Consider the following 26,504-nt stretch of genomic DNA (forward strand, 5'->3'; position numbering starts at 1 on the left):
ATATGATTGAATTTTCCCATCAAGAAAATTACTTCATAAAACTAAACAAAAAGACTTGTTTGGGAAATTAGTAACAGGAAGACAATGAATTTCCCAAGCAATTATTTTATCAAAGTATACTTTACAAATGACAAAGTTCACCCATTTTAATGCACAGTTTGGTGAGTGCTGACAAATAAATACAGTGGTGTAACTGCCAAACTCATCAAATTCTAGAATAGTTCAGTATTTCCCCAAATTTCCCCATTTTCTCTATAGTGAAAGTTTCTCCCCATATCAATTTCCTGACAGCCATAGATCTGAGTTTTGGTCTTCTTGATTTCACTTTGCATATTCATACGTTGCATGAGTTATAAGTATGAAGGCATAAAGGTTGTGGGAAAAGAGAATAAAAGATAAGTTTACTGTCTTACCATTATAAAAATCAACTCAAAATGAATTAAAGACCTAAATAAAACACCTGAAGCTTTGAGCTACCAGATAAAAATGCTTCAGGGCACTGGAATTGGCAAGGATTTTTTTTTAAAGATTTATTTTGTCTATTTGAAAGTCAGATTTATAGAGATGGGAAGAGTCAGCCAGAGAGAATCTTCCATTCACCAATTCATTCCTCAAATAGCCGCAACAAGCAGGGTTGGGTCCAGGCCAAGGCCAGGAGTCTGGAAATCCATGTAGGATTGCCATATGGGTGGCAGGGGCCCAAGCACTTGGACCATCTCCCACTCAGTCATATTAGCAGGGTGCTGGATCAGAAGCAGAGCAGCCAAGACTCGAATCAGCTCTCCAGTAGGGGACACCAGCATTGTAGGCAGCTGCTTAACCTGCTGTGCCAAAATGCCATTCCTGGCAAGGATTTCTTCTTTTTTATCATAACCCAAAGTAAAGGAAATGAAACAAAAATGGACACATGGGATTTTGTCAAACTAAAGAGTTTCTGCACAGCAAAGGAAACAGTCAACAGACTGAATAGACAACTTACAAAGTTAGAGAAAATATTTGCAATTTATATATCTAATAAGGGGTTAATAATTAGAATATATAAAGAACTCAAACCACTCAATAGCAAAAATAAATAAATAGATAAATATAATTAAAAGTGGGCAGTAGATCTAAACAGACATTTCTCAAAGGAAAGTATGCAAATGACCAACAGGTACAAGAAAAATACACATCACTAATTATCTGAAAATACAAATCAAAACCACAATGAGATATCATCTTGCTCCAGTTAGATAAGCTATTATTAAAACAACAACAGATTGGCCGGCGCCGCGGCTCACTAGGCTAATCCTCCGCCTAGCGGCGCCGGCACACCGGGTTCTAGTCCCGGTCGGGGCGCCGGATTCTGTCCCGGTTGCCCCTCTTCCAGGCCAGCCCTCTGCTGTGGCCAGGGAGTGCAGTGGAGGATGGCCCAGGTGCTTGGGCCCTGCACCCCATGGGAGACCAGGAAAAGCACCTGGCTCCTGGCTCCTGCCATCGGATCAGCGCGGTGCGCCGGCCGCAGCGCGCCAGCCGCGGCGGCCATTGGAGGGTGAACCAACGGCAAAGGAAGACCTTTCTCTCTGTCTCTCTCTCTCACTGTCCACTCTGCCTGTCAAAAAATAAAAAAATAAATAAATAAATAAATAAAAAAAAACAACAACAGATTAACAAGTGTTGGTAAGGATGTGGAAGAAAGAGAACCCTTGTGCACTCTTGGTGGGAATGCAAATTAATACAATGTTTGTGGAAAACACACGAGAGATGAATCAATAACCGGAAACTAGAACTACCATATGATATAGCAATCTCACTCCTGGGAATATACCCAAGGGATTTGAAATCAATCTGTTGAAGAAAAATTTGCAATTCCATGTTTATTGCAGTACTATTCACATTAGCCAAGAAATAGAAACAACCTGTGTTAATTCACTGATGAATGGATAAAGAAAATGCAGCATATATCCACAATAGAATACTCGGTCCTAAAAAAGGGTGAAATCTTTTCATTTGCAACAACATGGATAGAACAGGATCATTATGGTAAGTGAAGTAACTAGCAGTTTAACACTAGGGCCAACATTCACACTTCCACAAATTTTTTGAAACATAAATGTAGCCTTTTTGCACTTGGCTTCTTTCATTTAGCCTAATCTGTTTGAGGTTCTTGCATGTTATTGGATGTGTCAATAATTTATTCTTTTTGGTTGAAGAATAGACTTCCATTATACAGTGATAAAATGATTTGTTTATCCATTCTCAAGCTGAGTGATACCTGGGTTGTTTCTAGTTGGGGCAATTATAAATAAAATCACTACATTCACTTACAAGTTGTTGTGTACACATAGTTCTCATTTCAATTCCCCCAAGCTATTTTTGAAGATGATATACAAAGACATAAAGGTTTAAGAAGATGTGTGATGTCTATATTGTCTTCACTTCCTATGAAAGACATTAGCTTCATGCATACTTTTCAAATTATAATTTAGTTTCTTCAAAATCCTCATAGTTTCCATTGAAGTTGATAAAGAGGGAAATTGCATGTGTGTGTGTCTGTGTGTGTGTTTTACATTAGTTGTACATTTCCCTGAACAATGTTTTTGATAGAAACTAGAATTTTTAGCATAAAGAGGTAAAAACTATTTTAAATGACTTTTTCTATAATTCTGTTTTGCAATTAAAAATGCCCATAAAGCAACCACCAAAAGTTCCCAAGTAAAATTTATAAGAGAACTAGTTCTCTTTCCTCTGAGCAAAATTTATTCCTCCTATTTGTTTGGGTTCATTATCCTTCTCATCAGTAACTGATCAGAACTGAAGAAAATGCAGCCCTATTGCTAATGAGCATTCATCTAACAAACATATTGTATAGACACATATGCATACTTAGGCAGCACTCACTTTTCACTGCCTAGGTTCAACTCTGCTTCCTGAGAGCCAGATTTTTTAGTAAGTATAGTAAAGTGTGATTTTGTAATGGGGTAACCAAAAAAATAAATAAATAAAGTCCTTAATTGAAGCATACTTCTTGCAGTGGAGAAGAAATTTTGCCTTCATGTTGCTTTGTGGAAAAACTAAGGGTTTGTAATCTAACCCTTCCTCACATAATAAAGTAGAAACATTCAGAGTCTGAAAAGAATAATAAAGAAGTTTTACTGTGTGATTTCTATGTTATTCCTTTGAACATCATAATTGTCATTATTTTATGTCACACCACATGCTTTGCTGCTGGAACTCTTTTCTTCTAGCCTGACCCTCACAGAATGATTCTTTGATCTCCGTTTGAAAGGAGGAGAGGCAGAATCCTTGAGGAGAGTTTTTATTACCAATCATCTCTAAGTGTGTTATTAGAATGAGAGAAAAAGTTTTTAATAGCAGCCATTGGCACGCCAGCCTTGCAAGACATAATACTTACTTAGAACTAGAGGAACAATGAAGGCTTTTATGACGAGAACACAGAAAACTACAGGGCATCAGCTGTGTGTGTGTGCATGCGTGTGTGTGGGTATGAGGCAAAAGGGACATTTCTAAATGTCAAATTCCCATTTCTAAAGCCAGGCTCTATCCTTCTGTCTTGAGAGTAGCTCTATGAATGTCCACTTGGTGGCGCAGTCACCTTTATAACTGTGTGCTCCTGCTTCCTTAAGTACTATTTTCTATTCTGGTTAATCAATGCACAAAACTTAGATTTAAAAAATCTAGGAAAACTTAGATTAAAAAATACATATCAATGGAATGAGAAATGTAGTTCTTTGAAGAATCTTACACATTTTGACACTTTCCAAATAGCAATTACTACACAATAACTGTCAGTCCCAATAGTTGTCCAGGCCCCTCCGTATCCTGTCCTCAACTTAAATGACTTTCCCACAATCATACATAAAATAATACCTTTCTGTAATCTTGGACTGTGTTCCAATGAGGCCTATACTTTGGAAAAAAAGATATGAAGATTGATGAAACAGTTGGCCCAATGGAATAGTAAATCTTTATCAAAAGATGGAAAATAAAGGAAGTAGATGAAGGTGGAATCCTTTAACAAGACTTTTGGTTCACACTCTACATCCAATGACAGCTTCCATTTTAATTTATCAAAAATCAGGTAATTCAACCATCCCTCAGAGTTGGCTACTATTTGACATTCAGGTATCACCCAACTTTTACTGAATCACACCAACTGGGCACAGTGAATCAAGGCTTTGTCAGTCCAACAGTCTTCAAACTCATGTTATGAAAAATACAGGTTTCAAAAAATTTTTGCATCAAAATGTTATCTTTCATTTTCCACTAACTTTTTGAAATAACTTCACATCATATTGCATTCCCTTTTATCCACTCCTAATTTGGTGCTCTAAGTATTTAAAACATAGAGTATGGAAAATACATTATTCAACTGTCATGGATATGGATTGTATGACATTTATGCTTAAGGGAAGAATACTGAAAATGCCACTAGCAAGGTTATCTCCCTTCTTTTTTTTTAAGATTTATTTTATTTATTTGAAAGACAGAGTTACAGAGAAAGGCAGAGAAAGAGAGAAAGGTCTTCCATCCACTGGTTTACACCCCAGATGGCCACATCAGCCGGAGCTGGGCAGATCCGAAGGTAGGAGCCAGGAGCTTCTTCCAGGTCTCCCATAAGGGTGCAGGAGCCCAAGGACTTGGGCCATCGTCTACTGCTATCCCAGGCCACAGCAGAGAGCTGGATCAGAAGAGGAGCAGCCAGGACTAGAACCGGCACCCATATGGGATGGCGGCACTTCAGGCCAGGGCGTTAACCTGCTGCTCCACAGTGACGGCCCGGTTATCTTCCTTCTTAAAGTGAGAAAGTGATAACGGTTTTACCCATTTGTTAAAAAGAAAACCACAAATTTTCAGAATAGAGTCAACAGGTAAAACAGCAGAAAAGAGAGTTTCTACTTTTTGAAATCATGAAGGCTTCTAAATATTCAAATTGTAAGATTACTGGCTTCAGTAATAGGTTTGGCAAAACCTTACCAAAAAATATGTGCAGGCCATAGTTGAGGAGGTTACTTCAAGTTAATGCATAAGAGAAACAAAATACTGTTCTTTTTCAAATCAACCCCAACCAGATCAGGCAGCACAAAATGTGACAAGTTGACGTTTGTCCTGTTGTTATCATGATGGCAATAGGCAATCTCATTCCACTGGGTGATTCCACTTATTTGTTCCTTTGTAGTTTTTTGAAATGTTTCCATGGCCACTTATATGAAATCTGAAACTCCAGAACTCCAAAATATAGTTGTCAGAAATGAGTATGCAATCATAAAAGATATCAGTGAAAATGACATTTTGTTATTCTTGATTGAGGAGGATTATAAATTTTATAAAAGTATTTGAAATATCTTAATCTGGCACCATGAGTTATCTGAAGTCTGTTGTTTTACACTTTTCATATGAATCAGAATGGGAAATTTCAGATTTATTTCCTTCATGCCATCCACTGAAAGCCATCATAACCCTGGCAGAAAGTATGTTCTTAGCTCCACAGGACCCACTAGATGACTCAGGGTCACCCAGAAAATTACAAAGCAAAGGAGAACTTGAGGTGTTAGATATGAAACTGCCCCTAACATTTGTTGCAATAAAAAACTTGATAACAAAATGGCATTTCCAAAGAAAATAGAGTAATACATTTTTTCCTTTAAAGATGAACAGAAGAGAATGATGAATTTTCATGGAAAAGGCAGTATTGGGGTTAATGTTGTGGTGTAGCGGATAAAGCTGCCACCTGTAATGCTTACATCCCATATAGGTACCAATTCCTGTTCCAGCTGTTCCACTTCCCATGCAGCTCCCTGTTAATGGCCTGGAAAAGCAGTGGAAGATGGTAGAAGTGCTTGGGCCCCTGCCACACACATGGGAGACCTGAATGTAGCTCCTGGCTCCTGGCTTAGCTTGGCCCAGCCTTTTCCATTGAGGTCATCTGGGAAGTGAACTAGAGGATGGAAAGTCTCTCTCTCTCTCTCTCTCTCTCTCTCTCTCTCTCTTTCTCTGTGTGTGTGTGTGTGTGTGTGTGTGTGTCTGCATGTGACTCTCCCTCTCTGCAACTCTGACTTTCAAGTAAAATACATAAATCTTAAAAAAAGAAAAGGCAGTATATCTGTGTCCTGTTCCTAAATAACTGAGTACACACCTAGGATGGAAATACTCACTTGATAACCATGTAATTCACATAAGCCATGAGGTACTTTTCCAGTTCACAATTGTCACACAATGGTAGTAGAATTTCTAGGGCTGTGGAGGTGGTCCATCCGCTTTGCTGCACCCTCTCTGTTCCTTCTCTGAAACTTCCTCTGGACCAATTTTTTGGGGGTACATTTGGCATAAACTCCCACCAGTTTTATGGAGGCCAAAAGTCAATGCATAGGCATTGGAATGAAAGTTCCTGTGGACAGGAACTTTCTTGTCTGGCCCACTGCTCTGTCCCTAGCATGTTAGTGCAGAGTCAAGTCCATGAAGATCTCTATAAGCATTAATTAGCCAGTGTGGGCAAGAGGAGTTAAATGGTGAGGAAGACTGAATAAAAATAGAATAGGAGTCCATAGAGCAATGCTGACACCCCAGCCACATATAACTGTCAAGGACCTAAAATGTTCTTGTTTATAATAATCTATGTTGATTGAGGTGTTTTTTTTTTTTCTAGAAGAACACTCCCAAACTACATTAGCTGGTGAACATATTTTACATGAGTTCAACAGGAGACATCTTCTAGGAGCAGAAAATTTTAAAGAGGCCCAAAACTTGAAGTAATGATTTGGAAAGATCAGGCAGAATTTTAAGCTCCCCTACACTTTGCCAGCTTTCACTTCCATGACATCCCCAGCATTTGCTGAGTCTATTTGAGTTATTAGGAAAACCTGAGACAAAGTAGAGGTGCTGGAGGGTAGCTCTGCCCTTCACCCCACCACCATCCTGAGTCACCTTCATGTACATGAGAGACAATCAATGCTCCCTGCCAAGGATCACCTTTTTTAGAAAGATATCATTTCTCTGGAGCCAGCATTGTGGTGCCATGGGTTAAGCCAAGATGCCAGCATATGGGTACTGATCCATGTCCCAGCTGCTCCACTTCCAAAGCAGCTACTTGCCAATGGCCTGAGAAGGAAATGGAAGAATGCATGAGTACTTGGGAACCCTGCTACTCATATGGAATAACCAAATGAAGTTCCTGACTCTTCAGTCTGGCCCAACCCTAGCCATTACAGCCATTTAGGGAGAGAACTAGGGGGAAGAAAGATTCTCTCTCTCTCTCTCTCTCTCTCTCTCTGTGTGTGTGTGTGTGTGTGTGTGTTTCTCCCTCTCTGTGTAACTCTTTCAAATAAAAAATCTGTTTTTAAAAAAGAAAGATTTAATTTTTCCTAATTTACATGAAGAAAAGTGATTTTGCTCTAAAGAAGAAATCGGGAAGCAAGATAGATTCTCCCTCACTGGACATTTTCAGCCTTTTATCGCCTTTAATTGATCACCTTTAAGTCCTAAAATATTTGTTGCTTTCCCTAGGGGTCATATGTAAGAAAGATGAGCCTGAAAGACTATAGTGCATTGAAAGCCCTCCTCCCCTACTGCAGATAATAAACTGGTTTTGCAATGACTAGTGAAAAAATAACCTTTTAAATTTATTTAATTACAAAATGTAAATATAAAGTGTGATACCCACCATCTTATGCTTTGAAATATGAAAATCAAGTGAAAACTAGTTTAGGATGAGAGATGAAACCCTTTGCAGGAAAGGTGAAACAGCAGAGCTCAAAGACAAATGCCATTCAGACACAGTGAAACCTAAAATGAAAGTCCAGACAACAGTAATCAAAATGAATGATAATGTAGAAAGCCATCAGGATGGCACATCTGAGGCAACAATCCAATGTGATTCAAGCAGATAAAATGGCTACCTTGCATTTAGTGCTAACTCCTCACCACAGCAAAAAGATAAGCACTCACTGTCACAGACAAAAAGAGAATGGCGCTATCTGCAATTATCGCTACTTTTATATGTAGCTAAATTAATTGTCCTCATTGTCCTTAAAGAGGAAATGAAGAGTAGTCTTTTGTAGTCCATTGTTCAAGATTTCCAGGCTTGAAATATGCTTAAATTATTAAGATCCCAATATTTCTCACAGCCTTATGAACTTTTCCATTTCTATTAAACACAAATCTCAGCAAACAGTTCCATACTCTTAACTGAGAGTTAGATCTTACTTTGGTGCAATGTTGGTATTATGTACATATAAGACACATCTTGAAAAAAGAAATTCTTACCTAGAAAATGCTGCTACATTATCGGCCAAAGTTTCCTGGTCATTTGCCCCAGATCTATAATAGTCATAGACAGACTTTTGAAGTATCAATTTAGCTTGTTGTTCATAGTCATTGATACAAACTAGTCGGGTTGACATTTTCACAGGTCACCACAACAACAGATACCAGGGTTTTTCCTGTGTATTGCCTCTACACCCTGACTATTCCGTTACTTGTAAATTATTAATAGACTTTTGTCAAAGTTCAGATTTGGTTCTCTGTTGTTTACATCATGTGAGCTAACAATGCTTTAGACCTTGAAATTTCATCTAAGGCCATCTGCCAAAAGACATTTGAGCCATAAGAAGTTGGAGCTAGAGAGGCAGCAAGGGGTGATGATTGGTGTCATGTTAAAAAGGCAGAGTGATGAGTTCAAAATTAAGGACTTAGAGGGTGGGCATTTAGCCTACAAATTGTTATGTCCTTGTCAACATCAGAGTTCCTGGGTTTAAGTCCATGTACTGGCTCCTGAATCCAGCTTCCTGATAATGCAGACCCTTGGAGGCAGGGATGATGGCTCTAACAATTGTGTCCCTGCCACTCAAGCAGAAGACCTGGATTGAGTTCCCAGCTCCTGGCTTTAGCCTGGCCCAGCACCAATCATTGAAGCTTTCGGGGAGTGAAACAGCAAATATTAGTTCTCTCTCTCTCTCTCTCTCTCTCTCTCTCTCTTTCGCTCAGCCTCCCAAATAATTTTTTAAAGGAAAACATTTAGGACTTAGATGAGCACTTAGAAGAAACTACTTCTGGTTACTTTCCTGCTCATAGTTGTACCTTTGCTCTTTGCTTGGTCCAGAGTGCCCCCCCACCACTCACTCTTCTTTGGGTCATGTACTTTTGACATGAAAAGTGCTTGTAAAGCAAATAAATTATCCAGTAAAGACAAGACTTCTATTGAACATGAAATTTAACTGATTATAAACATTTGTCATTAAAATAAACATAAAGACCATGTTTAAAGCTAATTCTTTTTTAAAAAATGATTTTTGTTTATTTATTTGACAGGTAGAGTTACAGACAGTGAGAGAGACAGAGAAAGGTCTTCCTTCTGTTGGTTCACTCCCCAAGTGGCCACAATGGCTGGAGCTATGCTGATCCGAAGCTAGGAACCGGGTGTTTCTTCCTGGTCTCCCATGTGGGTGCAGGGGCCCAAGGACTTGGGCCATCTTCTACTGCTTTCCCAGGCCACAGAAAAGAGCTGGACTGAAAGAGGAGCAACTGGGACTAGAATCGGTGCCCATATGGGATGCCAGCACCACAGGTGGAGGATTAACCTAGTGAGCCACAGCGCCAGCCCCAAAGCTAATTCTTAATCTAACTTTGCTCTGGAGCAGGTAGAGGGAGGTGTCATTCCAAAAGACCTTATGGTCTCAATGAAGAATTTCAATCATGGAACATGATTCAGATTAGTAAACCATGATTGAGAGATCAGTGGCTTTCACATCAGCCAAACCTGAATTTCAGTCTAAGAACCTCTACTTAGAATTGCTTGCTAACTGCATTCTAACCATCTACACCAGTACCAGAGCTTTCTCTTGAACTCGAGGTCTGTTTTTCCATCTACCCAGCATGCTAACAGGTATGGACTCAATGCCCTGTGGAGCAGCTCTCAATCAAGGATGCAAGAGAGATGGTGCATAATTATCGATCTCCTCACTCCCCTGGCAGGATTACTGCTAGGATCATGTTCTATGTCTCAGGCTTCAGCTGCCCACAGTGAGAGCTGGTTGATAACCCACTCTGAGTTGGCTGTTTTCCCTTCCAGTCTGACTTCCCTACTCCTAATTTTTGCTCCCTTCATATCCCACATACACCCTCTGTATTTGAATGCTTGTTTTCACAGTCTCCTTTGATACTCAAGCAATACCAGAACAAAGATGTACACTTACCCTGAAGAGTGATTGGGAGGATTGAAGGACATGTCCACAATGAAACATTTAGCACATAGTAGATATTTAATAAACATTGCTCACTCTCATCTCTCAATACACTCTGCCAGAAAAATTTTCCAAAAAGACTTTTGCTTAATGCCAATTATATAAGTGCAAACCCCCAACATGCCAGAAATTGCACCAAGAGATTCTTGGGCTTCCAGATGGCCACTGCTATTCTTTTCCAAATAAATTGATCCTTCTGAACAGGTATTTTCTAGATTTGAATTTAGTTCAATTTTTTCTCTACACACTTAAGAGAAGAGCCTTCCTACAATGATATATTCACATATTCATATCTCTTTGACAACTGCTTTGCAAAGCTCATGCTTTACACAGCACCACAGGGGAGAAAGAACCGGGTACAGAATCATAGTATTTTACAATGGGTAAGAGGCCTCTAAGGCTGTTTTGGAGAAAGAAAACAGCCTTAGGGAAAAAAGAAAAGTAGTACTTTATATAGAAGCTGTGATTTAGTTTGACCTGTGGGCACAGAGCATACATAGGACTCAACAAATACCATGCAAAATCCCCACACTGAGGTCACTCAAAGGAAGGAAACAGGTTGTGATACTAATCAAGACCAAAGTAAGGAGCTTAGAAATGTATCCATGCTTCTCACATGGTGACAGAGGCATAATCATTTGAGCCATCATCTGCTGCCTCTAGGGCTGCATTAGCCAGAAGCTGGATCAGAAGCTGAGCAGCAGGGACTAAAATTGGCACTCTAATATGGGCATTGTAAGTGGCAGACACTATAAGTGGCAGCTTAATCTGTGATGCTACAATGCCCACTCCATTATGTTTAATTATTTAATTCATTGAGTTGATTTTTGTATATAGTTTGAGATTATAGGAAACTAAAAAACATCCATACAGCAAAGGAAACAATCAACAAAGCAAAGAGACAACAGAATTTGAGAAATAATTTTCAAACAAATGAACTGGTAAAGAGTTAATATCCAGAGTATATGAATAACTAAAACATTTTAACAGTTAAAAAATCCAGTTTTAAAATTTAAAAATGACCTGAATAGACATTTCTCAAAATAAGATACAAAAGTGGCCAACATGTATATTAAATATTGGTGAACATTATTAATCATCAGTCAAATGTGAATCAAAATCACAATGATATCATCTTGCTCAAAATACAATGAATATTGTTCAAAAGAAAAAAAAATAACAAGTGTTGTCAATGAGGTAGAGGAAATTCAACCCTTATAGATTATTGATAGAAAGGCAAATTAGCACAGCCATTATGGAAAATTAAATGGAGGTCCTTTTAAAAATTAAAAATCAAGGGGCTGGCACCACAGTGCAGTAGGTTAATCCTCCACCTGCAATGCTGGCACCCCATATGGGCGCCAGTTCTAGTCCTGGCTGCTCCTCTTCCAATCCAGCTCTCTGCTATGGCCTGGGAAAGCAGTAGAGGATGGCCCCAGTCCTTGGGCCCCTGCACTCACATGGGAAACCAGGAAGAAGCACCTGGCTCCTGGCTTCAGGCTGGTGCAGTGCCGGCCATAGCGACCATTTGGGGAGCGAACCAATGGAAGGAAGATCTTTATCTCTGTCTCTCTCACTGTCTGTAACTCTGTCAAAATTTTTAAAAAAATAAAGTTGGATTCAAATGTGGAGCTAGGATATTAACCCAGACATGCAATATGTGATGCAAGTGTCTTCAGTGCTTTGCCAAACCCCCACTGCTTGCCTTGTTTGTGTGTGTGTGTTTATTTTGTTTTGTTTTTGTTTGATTTGGGTTTTTAGATGGTTGGTTAGTTTTTGGTGTTTAACACTGGACTTTATAAAATCTTAATTTGCCTCCAGTCCTCCCTCCCAACATCTCCAATAAAATCCTCTGCAATATATATGACCCATGTCTCCACAACCATGCTTCCAAACCACAAGGTCAATTTGAGGAAATCTCTTCTTTACCCCAAGAGAAACTCAAGTGTGACATCAAAGGAAGCAATGAGAACCCTGTATCCTCAGCTAGAGGTTCACTGTCATTTGCCTTAAGATGCAACTGAAACTATTGCATGGAAATGTCTTATTTCCTCTTTTTATGCTTTTAAGAAACTTTTGTTACTTTTAATGACTCATAGTGTTTGGTGGGATCTTGATTTTTTTTTTCACCATCCTAGGCAGTTGAAAAAGCAAAGTTTTACAAATTCTGCAGAAGAGTGAGAAGCTAGAGTACAGTGGGCATTGGAGAGAGGGCCTCTCACAAGTTATAAAGACTATTTTATTGTGATTTTACATTATACTTCTCTGAGTATTCATGATTTTTGATCATCTTATTTGTTTATTGGCCTTTTATTATTCCACTTTTGTGACATACTTGGATTTGGCCATCCATTATTTCTTCCAGAATTTTTGTTGTAGATGGTACACTTCTTTGTGTCTGTATGTGCTTTGGGTACAGACCCTTTGTGGTTTTACATGTATAAGGTACATTTATACTAAGCTTTTGACTTGCTTCCTCCTATTAATAATGTGAATGATTGTTTCAAACCCGCATGCTGGAGAACATGTAGTCATATGCTGTTTTTTTTTTCTTTCCTCCATTTCTCCCTTTTCCCTCATTTTCATCTTCACTTCACTTCACTTCATCTTCTTCTCTTCTGTCCTTCCTTTTTCCTCAAAGTCCTTAATTCTCTTATTATTCTTCCTTTTTTATACTTTCTCTGTTTCCTTGTTGCAGTTAGAGCCCAGTCCTAGACAGCCAAGTTGCCTCTAGCTAGACGGGTTTCCTTTTTTGGTTTGCCCACTGACTGTGCTGTTCTTTGAGGTCCTGGCTTTGAGCTGGGATGAAAGGATATGCATGTGGTTACAAACATCTGGGAAAGGTTCCCCCTTTCATCCTCTAAAACAGCATAACTTGGCAAACAGTCACTGGGGGTGGATTGAAGATAGGTATGAGGAGTACAGACAATTGACTTGTGCTTCCACTACTGTGAGTTAACAGACTTTTAAGTATTCATATTAGAGTGATGAGGTTTGCCTCCAGTTACCCCAAGGTCCATGAGCCAATTAAAACTACAGCTTCACAGGCAAGCATTTGGCAAAGCAGTTAAGAAGCACTAGGTCCCATATTAGAATGCCTGAGTTTAAGCTCCTTCTGATTTTAACATCCTGCAAATCTTCATCCTGGGAGGCAGCTGGTGAGGGATTAAGTAGTTGGATCCCTCACATTCATATGGGAGATCCAGACTGAGTTCCATGCTCTTAACTTCAGCCTGGCCCAGCCCAGGCTCTCTGTCTTTCTGATTTTCAAGTAAAATAAATACTTTTAAAAAAATATAACTCCAATATAGGCATTGGGTTCAACACATGCCCTTGGGAGGAATCCAGCTTTGGGATTCTGCTTGCTTCTCTAACTTTCATAGATTTTGGCTTGTTTATTTGTTATTATTTTATGAGTCCTTTGATTCATTTGTAAGTTTGCTACATTTAAAATAACAATTTTAGCAGGCCAGCTGAATTGGCATATTTCAGATTGCTCAGTATGTATATGGGCAAAAATCTTTTACTACTAACTACTGGTCGTGAATTATTAGTTTGTCTAGGTTCTTTCCTACTAGCCCAGATCCATATGTAGATATGGGCAATTTTCTACTGGGTTGCTCTTCACAGGAAAAGGCCTCCCTCGCATGATCCTGTAGCTGGAAGTGTGGTCCTGCAGATTTCATCTTTATGTGGGATTCTCCAAGGTGTAGTTTCACCACCCTTCACACTGTTACTCTTCATGGACAAGACTTAGTAGATACTTTCAAGAAACCTTCTGACCTAGTGCTGTTTACCTGCCTTTTGGGGTTTTACTGCTTTTCTGTGGATTTTTGTTTGCTCTGGATTCTACTTTCTTGCCATTTCAACAACACAATATAAAATTGACTTATAATACTTGACTTCACATCTGTAGTTATATAATGAAAGACTTTTTCGTAAAACTACATCATGTATTTCCAGAAACTTTAATTATGGATCTTTTAAGTGTGGGCCTTTTATCGTACATAAATCTAAATTGTTTAATATAGTTCAATGTATCAACAGTATTGTTGATGGTTTGGTTTGTTAGTCTCATTTAGAAAATCTTCCTGAGATCTTAAAGGTGTTCTCCTATGTTGTCTTGCATCTGGAATCAATCTCTGTGCACTGTGGTAGTCACTATTTTGCTTCCAGATGCAAAGTGAGCCACATGTTTGGTTTAACAAGTTAATCCAGCTCTTCTTTCAAAGGCACATGGTGAGATTATGTGTTGTGGTTCCTTCGTGGATGGGGCCATGTGGGCTCTGAGCCATTTGACTAGCCCTCTTCAATGATTTGTTAGTGTCTGATGATTGTCAAATTGAGGTTAAAGCATTAATCACCAAAGCAATTGACAGAGCAACCGGTTCTGTCCCGATAGTGACCACTTTGTCAGCATGGATGATGATGATAATGTCCCCAGGAAACACATGATTAACAATAGCATGATTATATTGTCATTCTAAGGTACACAACATATACCAGTCTTAGTGAAGGTACTTCAAAATGGAAAAATTCCTTTTAAAAAACCAGTTTATTTTGATGCATAGAGATGCTTTGTTCAAGAAGATAAATACAAAACAAAAAAATTCTGACTGTGAACCCCAGCCTCCCAGGTAGACATTAACCATTATAGCTGTGGCAGGGTAGTGATAATGTGATTTTTGGCTTGAGAAATGGGCTTTTGATCTTAGTGAACCCACCCAGCACCTTTCAAGTTCAAAGATTCTTTCTTTGAAATGAGACCATCACTGTTCCAGCTCTCTCACTGATAAAAAAACTAAAAAACAACATTATATTCTCAAGGTTCTGCAGATTATTACAAATTTTTCCCCATGTCAATAACCACTTCACAATCAGGGAAACAAAGGTTACTTTTCCACTTCTGTGTAGCATCTAAGTAAAGTACACTTGTCAGCTCGTTAGAGAATACAAGAGTAGATAGCATTTCAGGTGTTCAATCCTTGATGTCTCTGTAAAGCCCCGGCAAAAGGCACTATCTTTAGTGAAAAACAAATCAAAGCTTTCTTTCCAAGCTACCATGAGACGATGCAATAATGAAACCTTATAGATTTAGTACACTCTAAGCTACGCTTTATCTGCTGTAGAAGTGCTCCTGAAAGTTAGATGCACATATGCTTAAGAATTCTACTGTACTCCTTGTCTAAGAGAAAAATCACCCACCCACCCACACACACACACACACACACACACACACACACACAAACAGATCTAAACATTAAATGCTGAATTTGCACCAGAAAGACAACTGGAAACAAAACCCTGCTTAACATTGTCTGTATCTAGAGCAATTGTCCTTTCTGAGCTCCTTATGTCACTTCTGAAAATAATAACAATAAATAGCCAGTCCTCAGCACATATATATCTCCTCAGTGAAACAAATCAGATAACATTGGAAAAAAGGCCAGCTCACTGATCTCAGCCCTTTTATCTCAACGGGATTTTCCAGAAATCATGTGGATAGAGATCACACAAATTAGTCTGCTCCTTCAGCTGTCAGTAACAGGAAAGTGTGTGTTAATGAAATTTCACTATTGATAGACATCAGCATTTTCCAGAAAGGAGATGGCATCATTTTCAATACAGGAAACAATTTCTCAATGTATAGTCAGATTCAAAATACACAGAAAATATTGAATGACAGACTTAAAACTTAAAACTCAGCAGTGGCCGGTGCCGTGGCTCAATAGGCTAATCCTCTGCCTTGCGGCGCTGGCACACCGGGTTCTAGTCCCGGTCGGGGCGCCGGATTCTGTCCCGCTTGCCCCTCTTCCAGGCCAGCTCTCTGCTATGGCCCGGGAAGGCAGTGGAGGATGGCCCATGTGCTTGGGCCCTGCACCCCACGGGAGACCAGGATAAGCACCTGGCTCCTGCCTTCGGATCAGTACAGTGCGCTGGCTGCGGCGGCCATTGGAGGGTGAACCAACGGCAAAAGGAAGACTTTTCTCTCTGTCTCTCTCTCTCTCTCACTGTCCACTCTGCCTGTAAAAAAAAAAAAGAAAGAGTTACTGTGCTAATAAAAATATAATGAGGCCAAGTTCCCTGGGGCTGTTTATAAAAAAATAAAATAAAATAAAAAATTTAAAAAAAAACTCAGCTGTAAGGCAAGTTATTTATTAACTATTGTTTCTAAGAATAAATAAAATGTGTTTTTTGGGATTTTTCCACTCTAGAATCAGTACCAACTGCTGAAAAAATCAATATAATGTTAAAAAATTCTTGCCCATAGAAGTTACCTTGGTTCTCAAAAACAAACATTACCTGGAATTCCAGTTCAGCTAGTGAGACACATGATCTTTTATCTGCCCTATTCCATTTTCCCTGATTGGCAAACACAAAAAGGCAGCAGCTTCTAAAGTAATTTCCCAAATTGCTTTCCATAAAGTATTAATAAACATTCCTTAAAGAAAATATCTATAAAGTATATAGGGAAAATATATGCTTCAATGGAAAACCATGATTGTTAGTATCACAACCTTCTGGGTTATCTGATCCTGCACTGCCATTGTCTTTGAGCTATTTTATAGTTCTATAAATTATAGACATTTGTCAGAAATGCAAAATACATATATTCAGTCCATAGCTGTAGTCTGATCTAATGATTTCATATTTTGTGTTCATTCACTCAGGTGCTTAGGTTAAAACCTAGAGAACATTACTGGTTCTTTTTCTTTTCTGTCACTTGTCCACATTTAATCTTGTAGCAAGTCCTATCAGCTTTAATATTAAATTAGATCCCAATTCCCATCATTAAACAACACACGTATTTCCACCACTGTGGTCCAATGTGGTCATTTACCTGACAATCAGATGATGAGTTCAAAAACAAGTCAAATCATGTTATTCCCCTGCTTTCAACTTTTCAATAGCTTTTCATTACACTTAAAATAAAATCCATACCTCTTACCAGGTAACCATCAGGTAACCTTCTCCTCCATTACACACACACACACATACACACACACATACTGTATTAATCTCCATTTTTCCATTGTCTCATTTTGACTTGAAAATGCCACATTTATTCTAATTCCAGAGCCTTTACAAAATTGCTCTTTCTTTCCCCCAAGAAACACTGTCTTCTAGGTTTTCTATGACTGACTCTTTTTCTATGACTGTATGTGTCTCATAAATACATTATGTACATGGTAATTCTTCCCACTGTGCTTGCCCTCCCACCTATTCTCCCCCAACTTCCAGCTCTCTCTCTTGTTTTATCCGAGAAAGAGAAATAAAAAAAAAATGGAGTAAAAAAAAAAAAAAACTAAGAGAAGTGTTCCTCAACTGTCTATGCAAGGGCTGCTATGTTATTGCTTCTCGAAGGTAATTTCATTTTCCCCCTTCTTCTTTTCCCCTCCTTCCTCCCCCTTTCCTTTTAGAAACTTAATTGCCTTTAAAGAAGAACCCAAGGATGTTACTTCTTTTGTGAGCTCTTGGACATAACTATAACTTATGAGGTGTAGTAATATCCTCCTTTTAATATACTAAAAGGAAGTGACTCTTGAGAACAAGTTTTACTCTTAAGTCTCACGGTACAACTCTTTGGGGACAGAGGTCCTGCATGGGAAGTTAGTATACAGTGACTCCTGTGGTTTATTTAACAAATAACACTCTTATGTATGACATCAGTAATTGCCCAAGGCTCTTGACATGAGCTGTCTCAGCTATGGAAGCCTTTTAGATCCACTAGCTCAACAGAGCCATAAGCAAAGTGGAAGTACTCTCCTCTCTTCAGAGAAAAGTACATCCTTCTTTGGCGAACCATTCTTTCCTCTGGGGTCTTGTCCATGGGAGTCCTTTGTGCAGGACATCTTTTGCCAGAGTGTCTTGGCTTTTCATGCCTGATATACTTCTCCTGGGCTTCCAGCCTGACCTGAGTGCCTTAAGGGCTGATTCGGAGGTTGGAGTGGTACCTAAAGCAACTGTCCTTCTAGGAGTCTGCTATATGGACTGCTTCCCTATTGGAGCCTTCTCTTTTTAAATCGTCTATTATTGTTTCCATATACTTATTCCTATTTATATGATCACTTGTTCACTTGATCCTATCTATATGGTCACTTTAGTACTTAATCCTATCTATTTGGTCTTTATAACACATAAGCTGCTATTTTTAATCAGCCAGCTTAAGGAATTTTGGGGTTCTGTGGCATTTTGTTTACCTGTACCCTTAGGAGTGAGTCCTTAGAAGAGTATGTAGGACTATACTGCTTTGCAGTTATGCCCTTAATGCTTTTCAACATTATAGCTTTAGGGTCTTGGCAATTCTTTCCACCATGCCCACCCTAGCACCCACTCTCCCATCTCCCTTCCTCTTTCCTTTCCTACTCTCACTCTTATTCTTTATTAAGATCTATTTTCAATTAACTTTATAACATATATGATTAACTCTGTTAAGTAGATTGTTCAATGATTCATATGAAAGAGAAAAAGGTAAGGAAAATACTCCAGGGGAAAAGAAAGGAAAGTATAATGAGAAATGTAGAATAAAAGACTGTTCCTCAATAGTCAAGAGAAGGGCTATTCAGAAAATCATTGCTTTTCATAGTGTCATTTTCATTTCTACATGCTGCCTTTTAGGTGCTATATGAGTTATCAGATATCAGGGGGAACATACAGAATTTGTCCCTTTGAGATTGGCTTATTTTGCTAAGCATGATGTTTTCCAGTTTTGTTCATTTTGTTGCAAATGCCCAGACATCATTTTTTCCTGCTGTGCAGTATTCCACAGTGTACATATCCCATAATTATTTTATCTAGTCTTCAGTTGACAGGCATTTACGTGGATTCCATGTCTCTGCAATTGTGAATTGAGCTGCAATAAACACGGAGGTACAGATATCTATTTCATATGTTGATTTCATTTCCCTTGGGTAGATTCCCAGGAGTGGGAAGGCTGGGTCATACGGTAGGTCTATGTTCAGACCTCTGAGGTATCTCCACACTGTCTTCTATAGTGGCTTTACTGGTTTTCTATCCCACCAACAGTGGATTACGGTATCTTTTTCCCCACATGCTTGTCAGCATTTGTTGTTTGATTTCTGTATGAAAGCCATTCTAACTGGGGTGAGGTTATCTGCATTTCCCTGACAGCTAGCAATCCTGAGCATTTTTTCATGTGTCTGTTGGCCATTTGGATTTCCTCTTTTGAAAAATATGTTTTAGTCCCTTGCTCATTTTTTAACCAGACTGTTTGTTTGTTGTTGAGTTTCTTGATCTCTTTATATATTCTGGTTATTAATCCTTTATTAATTATATAGTTTAAAATTCTTTCTCCCATTCTGTTGGTTGTTTCCTCACTTTCCTGAGTGTTTCTTTTGTAGTGCAGGAGCTTCTCAATTTGATGCAATCCCATTGTCTATTTTGGCATTGATTTTCTGTGCCTCTGGGGTCTTTTCCAGGAACTTACTGTCTATGCCAATGTCTTATAGGGTTTTCCCCAATGTTCTCTAATAAGTTCATGGTGTCAGGTCATAGACTTAGGTCTTTAGTCCATTTTGAGTGAGGTGTCAGGTAAAGGTGTTGCTTCAAGCTTCTGCATGTGGTGATCCAGTTTTCCCAATATCATTTGTTGAAGACTGTCCTTACTCCAGGGGTTGATTTTAGCTCCTTTGTCACAGATTAGTTGGTTGTAGATATTTGAATTGATTTCGGGTGTTTCTATTCTGTTCCATTGTTCTATCTATCTGTTTTTTGTACAAGTACCAGGCTGTTTTGATTATAACTGCCCTGTAGTATATCTTAAAATCTGGTATTGTGGTGTCTCTGGCTTTTTTTTTTTTTTTGTATAAGATTGCTTTAGCTATTTGGAGTCTCCTGTGTTTCCATATGAATTTCAGCATCATTTTTTCCAGATCTGAGAAGAATGTCTTTGGTATTTTGGTGGGTATCATATTGAATCTTCAAATTGCTTTCAGCAGTATAGACATTTTGATGATATTGATTCTTTCAATCCATGAACATAGAAGAATTTTCCATTATTTTTGTGTCTTCTATTTCTTTCTTTAATGTTTTGTAATTCTCATTGTAGGGAACTTTACCATCTTTGGTTAGATTAATTCCAAAGTATTTTATTTTTTTGGTGGCTATTGTGAATGGGATTGATCTTAGAAGCCCTTTCTCATCTGTGACATTGTCTGCATTTAAAAAGCCTGCTGAGGGCCAGTGCTGTGGTGCAGCAGGTTAAAGCCCCAGCCTTTAGAGCCGGCATCCATGTGGTCGCTGGTTGAAGTCTTGACTGCTCCATTTTGGCCTGGGAAAGTAGTGGAAGAAGGCCAATTCCTTGGGTCCCTGCACCCACTTGGAGACCTGGAAGACACTCACTGGCTCTTGGCTACAGATCGGCTTAGCTCTGGCAATTGCAATCATTAGGGGAGTGAACTGGTGGATGGAGAACCTTTCTCTCTCTCTCTCTCTCTCTCTCTCTGGCTCTACCTCTCTCTGTAACTGACTTTCAAATAAATATCTTTAAGAAAAAAATGCTGTTAGGACCAGCGTTGTGGCAAAGTGGGTTAATGTCCTGGCCTGAAGCGCCAGAATCCCATATGGGCACCAGTTCGAGACCCAGCTGCTCCTCTTCCAAAGCAGCTCTCTATTATGGGTTGGGAAAGCAGTAGAAGATGTCCTAAGTCTTTGGGACCCTGTACCTATATGAGAAACCTGGAAGAAGTTCCTGGCTCCTCGCTTCGGATCAGCACAGCCTGGGCCTTTGCTGCCATCTGGAGAGTGAACCCATGGATGGAAGACCTCTCTTTATGTCTCTACCTCTCTCTGTAACTCTGGCTTTCAAATAAATAAAATAATTCTTTAAAAAATGCTGTTTAATTTTGTGTGATGACTTTATATCCTGCTACATTTCCAAGCTCTTCTTTGAGTGCCAATAGTCTCTTAGTGGAGTCTTTTGGATCCCCTAAGTATAATATCATGTCATCACCAAATAGGGATAGTTTGACTTCCTCCTTCCCAATTTGTATCCTTTTGATTTATTTTTCTTGTCTAATGGCTCTGGCTAAAACATCCGGGACTATATTGAAAAGCAGTGGTGAGAGTGGGCACCCACATCTGGTTCCAGATCTCAGTGAGATTGCTTCCAAATTTTCCCCATACAATAGGACACCAGCCATAGGTTTGTCATATATTGCATTCATTATATTGAGAAATGTTCCTTCTATTCCCAATTTGCTTCAGGTTTTCATCATGAAGGGGTGTTGTATTTTGTCAAATGCTTTCTCTCTATTGAGATAATCATATGGTTTTTATTCTTCATTTTGCTAATGTGATGTATCACATTGATTGATTTGCAAATGTTGAACCATCTCTGCATACCAGGAATAAATCCTACTTGATCCAGATGAATGATCTTTCTGACATGTTATTGGATTCGATTGGCTAGTTTTTTGTTGAGGATTTTTGTGTCTATATTCATCAGAAAGATCGGTCTGTAGCTCTCTTTGTTGTATCTTTTTCAGGTTTAGGAATTAAAGTGATGCTGGCTTCTCAGAAAAAAATTGGGAGGATTCCCTTCTTTTCAATTGTTTTGAATAGGTTGAGAAGAATTGGAGTTGCTATTCTTTAAATTTTTAATAGAATTCAGCAGTGAAGCCATCCAGTCCTGAGCTTTTCTTTGTTGGTAGGGTCTTTATACTACTGATTCAATTTCTGTCTTGGTTATTAGTCTGTTTAGGTTTACTATGTCTTCCTGGTTCAATTTAGGCAGGTTGCATGGGTCAGGGAATCCATTCATTTCTTCTAGTTTTCCCATTTTGTTGGCATACAGTTCTTTGTAGTAATTTCTGAGGATTCATTTCTGTGGTGTCTGTTGCTACATTTCCTGTTTCATCTCTGATTTCATTAATTTGGGTCTTCACCCTCCTTTTTTGGGTAGTTGGGCCAATGGTGTGTCAATTTTATTTATTTTTTAAAATAAACAGCTCCTCGTTTTGCTGATCTTTTTTTTTTGGTTTGATTTTGTTGATTTTTTCTCTAATTTTAATTATTTCTTTTCTCCTACTAGTTTTGGGTTTGTTTTATTGTTGTTTTTCTAGGTCCTTGAGATGCATTGATGTCTCATTTATTTGGTGCCTTTCCAATTTCTCGATGTAGTCTTCAATTGCTATAAACTTTCCTCTTAACATTACTTTTGCTGTATCCCATAAGTTTTGATATGTTGTATTGTCATCTCCATTTATTTCCAGAAATTGTTTGATTTCTCTTTTGATTTCTTCATTGACCTATTGTTCATTCAAGAGCATGTTGTTCAGTCTCCAAGGGTTTTCAAATGTTCTGAGGATTCCTGAATTGTTGATTACTATCTTCATTCCATTGTGGTCAGAGAATATCCACAGTATGATTTTGATTCGTTTGAATTTGTCAAGACATGCTTTATGGCCTAGCATGTGCTCAATCCTAGAGAAGGTTCCATATACTGGTGAGAAAAAATGTGCATTTTGTGGCTGTAGGGTGCAAGGCTCTATAGATATGTCAGGTCCATTTGATCCATAGAGTCGATGAACTCTGTTGTTACCTTGATGATTTTCTGTCTGGTTGATCTGTTCAGTGCTGAAAATGGGGTAATGAAGTCCCCCATTACTATTGTATTTGAGTCTATATCTCCCTTTAAACCCATTAACATTTCTTTTAAAAAGCCAAGGGCCCTGCAATTAGGTGCATATATGTTTAAAATAGTTAAATCTTCCTATTGAATCGATCCCTTAATCATTCTTTGTCTCTTTTAATGGTTTTTGTGTTAAAGTTCATCTTGTCTGATACTAAGATGGCTATTCCAACTCTTTTTTGGTTTCTGCTAGCATAGATTATTTTTTCCATCCTTTCACTTTCAGTTTGCATGCATTTTTGTTGGTGAATTGTGCTTATGGAAGGCAGAAAATGGGTTTTGTTTTTTAATCCATTCAGCCAGTCTGTATCTTTTAACTGGAGAGTTGAGATCATTTACATTCAGGGTGACTATTGTTAAGTAATGACTTTGCCCTGCCATATTTCCATTAATAGTTCTAATTTTTTACTTTGGATTTCATTTGTACTTTTACTGGACAATTTTCTGTCTTCACTTTCACAGTGATGTTCTTGTTTCTGTTTCTGTGTGTAGCACATTCTTGAGCATCTTTTGTAGGGCTGGGCAGGTAGTTACAAATTCTTTCAATTTGTTTGTTATGGAAGATCTTTATTTCATCTTCATTCATAAATGAGAGCTTGCAAGGTACAGTATTCTGGGTTGACAGTTTTTATCTCTTAGGACTTAAAATATATCTCACCATTCTCTCCTTGCCTGTAGGGTTTCTGATAAGAAGTCCACAGTGAGTCTAATTGGTGTTCCTGTGAATGTGATTTGGTGTTTCTCTCATGTACATTTTAGGATCTTTCTTTGTTTTATTGTGGAGAGTTTTACTACAATGTGTCATGGTGAAGATCTTTTATGGTCATGTTTATTGGGAGTTCTGCGTACTTCCTTTTTCTTTCTTTAGATTGGAGATGTTTTCTGTTGTTATGTCATTAAGAAGCCCTTCTAATGCTTTCTCTCTTTCCACAGCTTCAGAAACTCCTAGGACCCACATGTTGGGTAGTTTGATAGTATCTTCTAGCTCTCCAACAGTGTTTTTTAATTTTCTAATTTCTTTTTCTTTTCTTTGGTCTGACTCTAAAATTTCCAGAAGTTTGTCTTCTAGCTCTGATATTCTTTCTTCTGTTTCACCTATTCTGTTGTTAAGGGTTTCCATTGCATTTTTTATTTGCTCTGTTGAATTCTTTATTTTTAGTATTTCATTCTGGCTTCTCTTTATCTGAATTCATGGGAAAACTTTTCATTTAGTTCATGAATTTTCTTCTGATTGCTTCTAAGTAGTCTGATAATTAATTTTCTGAATTGTTTCTGGCATATCCTTGATCTCTTCATCTTCCCCTTCTACTATTGAAATGTTGTAGTGTTCCTTCGGGGGATTCATATATCTTCCTTATTCTTATATAGTGCTCACATTTAGTGTCTGGTTGCTTTTCTGTGGCAACTTTCCTGTGGGCACGGTTTCCTCTGTTCTTCTCTCTTTCTCTCTGCCTCTCCTCTCTCTGTGTAACTATGACTTTCAAAAAACTTAATAAATCTTTAAAAAATAAAGAAAGAAAGTCTCTGGAAAGAACATACTATAAGGTTATCTATAGTTTTTATTTTCCTGGACAAGTATTTCCTAGAATAGTAAAGTTATGTTGATGAAGACAGTAAAAGAATAAATTCAGGTTAACATAGAAAGAATAGAGAGGCACCAAGATAATGGAATAAGGAGGGAACTTATTGCTTAAAAAGTGTGGAGAGATTGCAATCTCAGGAGTTACGGAGAAACAGATCAACCAGACAGAAAATCAGCAAGGAAACAACAGAGTTCACCGACTCTATGGATCAAATGGACCTAACATATCTACAGAGCCTTGCACCCTACAGTCACAAAATAATCTATTGAGATTATTGCTACAATGGGTCTATGCGCTGTGAGCAGGTGAGCAGAACCTCACCTGCTGGAGCCCAGCTCACTTCTTAGTGGTAGTGTGGGTATGAGCTCTGTTGCATGGAGCCCTGCTTACTGGAGCCTGGCTCACTTCTTGGTGAGGGTAGGGGTGGATACTAGCTCAGGTGCGCAGAGCCCCATCTACTGGTGGCTGTCTCACATTTCAATGGTGGTGTGAGTGGTTATGAGCTTCCAATAGACAGGGCTTCCCCTGGCTACACAGCCTGTGTATTGGGGGAAGATATTCTTCTGGATTGTTGTGGCCCTGATTCTTGGGTGGGGTGTGAGATGAGGTGACACCCATGATTGATGGGCATATGCATGGGAGGCAAGGGTGGCAAGGGTGGCAGGCCCTTAATTGTATCCACGTGTATAAACAAGCAACAGGGAAAGAAGGCTTCTCCCATGGGCTGCAAGTCCAGGTTGGGGGAGGAGGTAAGGAGGTGGGCAGGGTGGTGTCCAACCTCTCCACCTGTTCCTCAATATTTATCCCCTCCTTCTTTTTCCAATGTGGAACTTCAAAAGCTCTTTGCCAAGTTCTCCCTTCCAGTGCTATCCATACATCTGTAGACCTGCAAATTCCTATCTCATCTGGTCCACTATAAGCTGGTACCAAACTCCCCAGTCTAAGCCTCCACCATTTCCCCTTTATTCTTGCTCTCTTGGCGTGTACCTTGCCAGCTGGCCTCTGCATTTCTCCTGGGTTTTCCATTACAAATTTCCCACAGCCTTATCTCAGACATGTATCTTCTCTCCTACTTACTAATTTTGCCCAGCATGATTCCAATTGCCACTATTCCACCATCTTGGTTCCTAAATCATGGAAAGTCCCAGGAGCATGTCCCCTTTCGTCAGGACACACAGAGAGCAAAGCAGAGAGTGTGGGGCAGAAAAAGTCCCCAGCATGTGGGACTTACAGATGGCAGATGCAGAGGCACAAAAGCAGGGCATGGCAGGGTGTGTGCTCACAAACTGTCTAGGATAGCACTGGCAGAGCAAGACACACAGTGAATGCTGGAGAAGGAACAGCAGGCCTTGCAGGGCTGACTCTGATCAGTGAAGGAATCCTTATTTTTAAAACTTGTTCTAATGATATCTTTTCAGAGAAGCCTTCTTTAACCATCCTTTTTGGAATTACTTCCTCTTTTCCTAACTCTGCACTTGTTCTACTTTATTTTCTACATTGCATATACAAGAATCTAATGGCATTATTTACTCTTTCACTTACCTATTGCAATCAGTTCCCCCTAACAGAATGTAGTCAAAGATCCACCTTTTTCACAGTTGGATTCCCAGTGTCCAGAACTGATAGTGGCATAAGGCTACATGATAATGTCCTCTGCCACAATGTATGTTCACATTCAAAACCCTAGAACCTTCAAATCTACTCTAGTACTTTGCAGATTTGATTAAATAAAGAGATGGCAATCAACATGTTATCCTGGATTATCTGAGTGGGGCCTAAATATTATGATGAGAGGGTTTTTAAAAATTTTTATTAATTTATGAAAGGCAGAGTTACAGAGTGACAGAAGGAGAGAGAGCAATCTTCTATCCACCAGTTCACTCGCCAAATGGCCAGGGCTGGGTCAGGCCTAAGCCAGGAGCCTGGAACTCTGTATCTTACATGTGAGTACAGAGACCCTAGTACTTGGGCTATCTTCTGCTGGTTTCCCAGGCACATTAGCAGGAAGCTGGATCAGAAGTGGAGCAGCCA

General features: G+C 39.0%; 1 protein-coding gene across 1 annotated transcript in view; it reads right to left on the minus strand.

The window, feature by feature from the left end:
- Nucleotides 1–8,441, minus strand: part of HAO1 (hydroxyacid oxidase 1) — a gene marked incomplete in the record, with an annotated part of 60,692 nt that extends 52,251 nt beyond the window's left edge. The window contains 1 exon segment of the mRNA XM_070052068.1: nt 8,263–8,441. Coding sequence (XP_069908169.1) covers nt 8,263–8,399 — 137 coding nt within the window.
- Between the last annotated feature and the right edge of the window lie 18,063 nt (nt 8,442–26,504).

The sequence above is a fragment of the Oryctolagus cuniculus genome, chromosome 11, assembly GCF_964237555.1.
Source record: "Oryctolagus cuniculus chromosome 11, mOryCun1.1, whole genome shotgun sequence".
Classification (NCBI taxonomy): Eukaryota; Metazoa; Chordata; class Mammalia; order Lagomorpha; family Leporidae; genus Oryctolagus; species Oryctolagus cuniculus.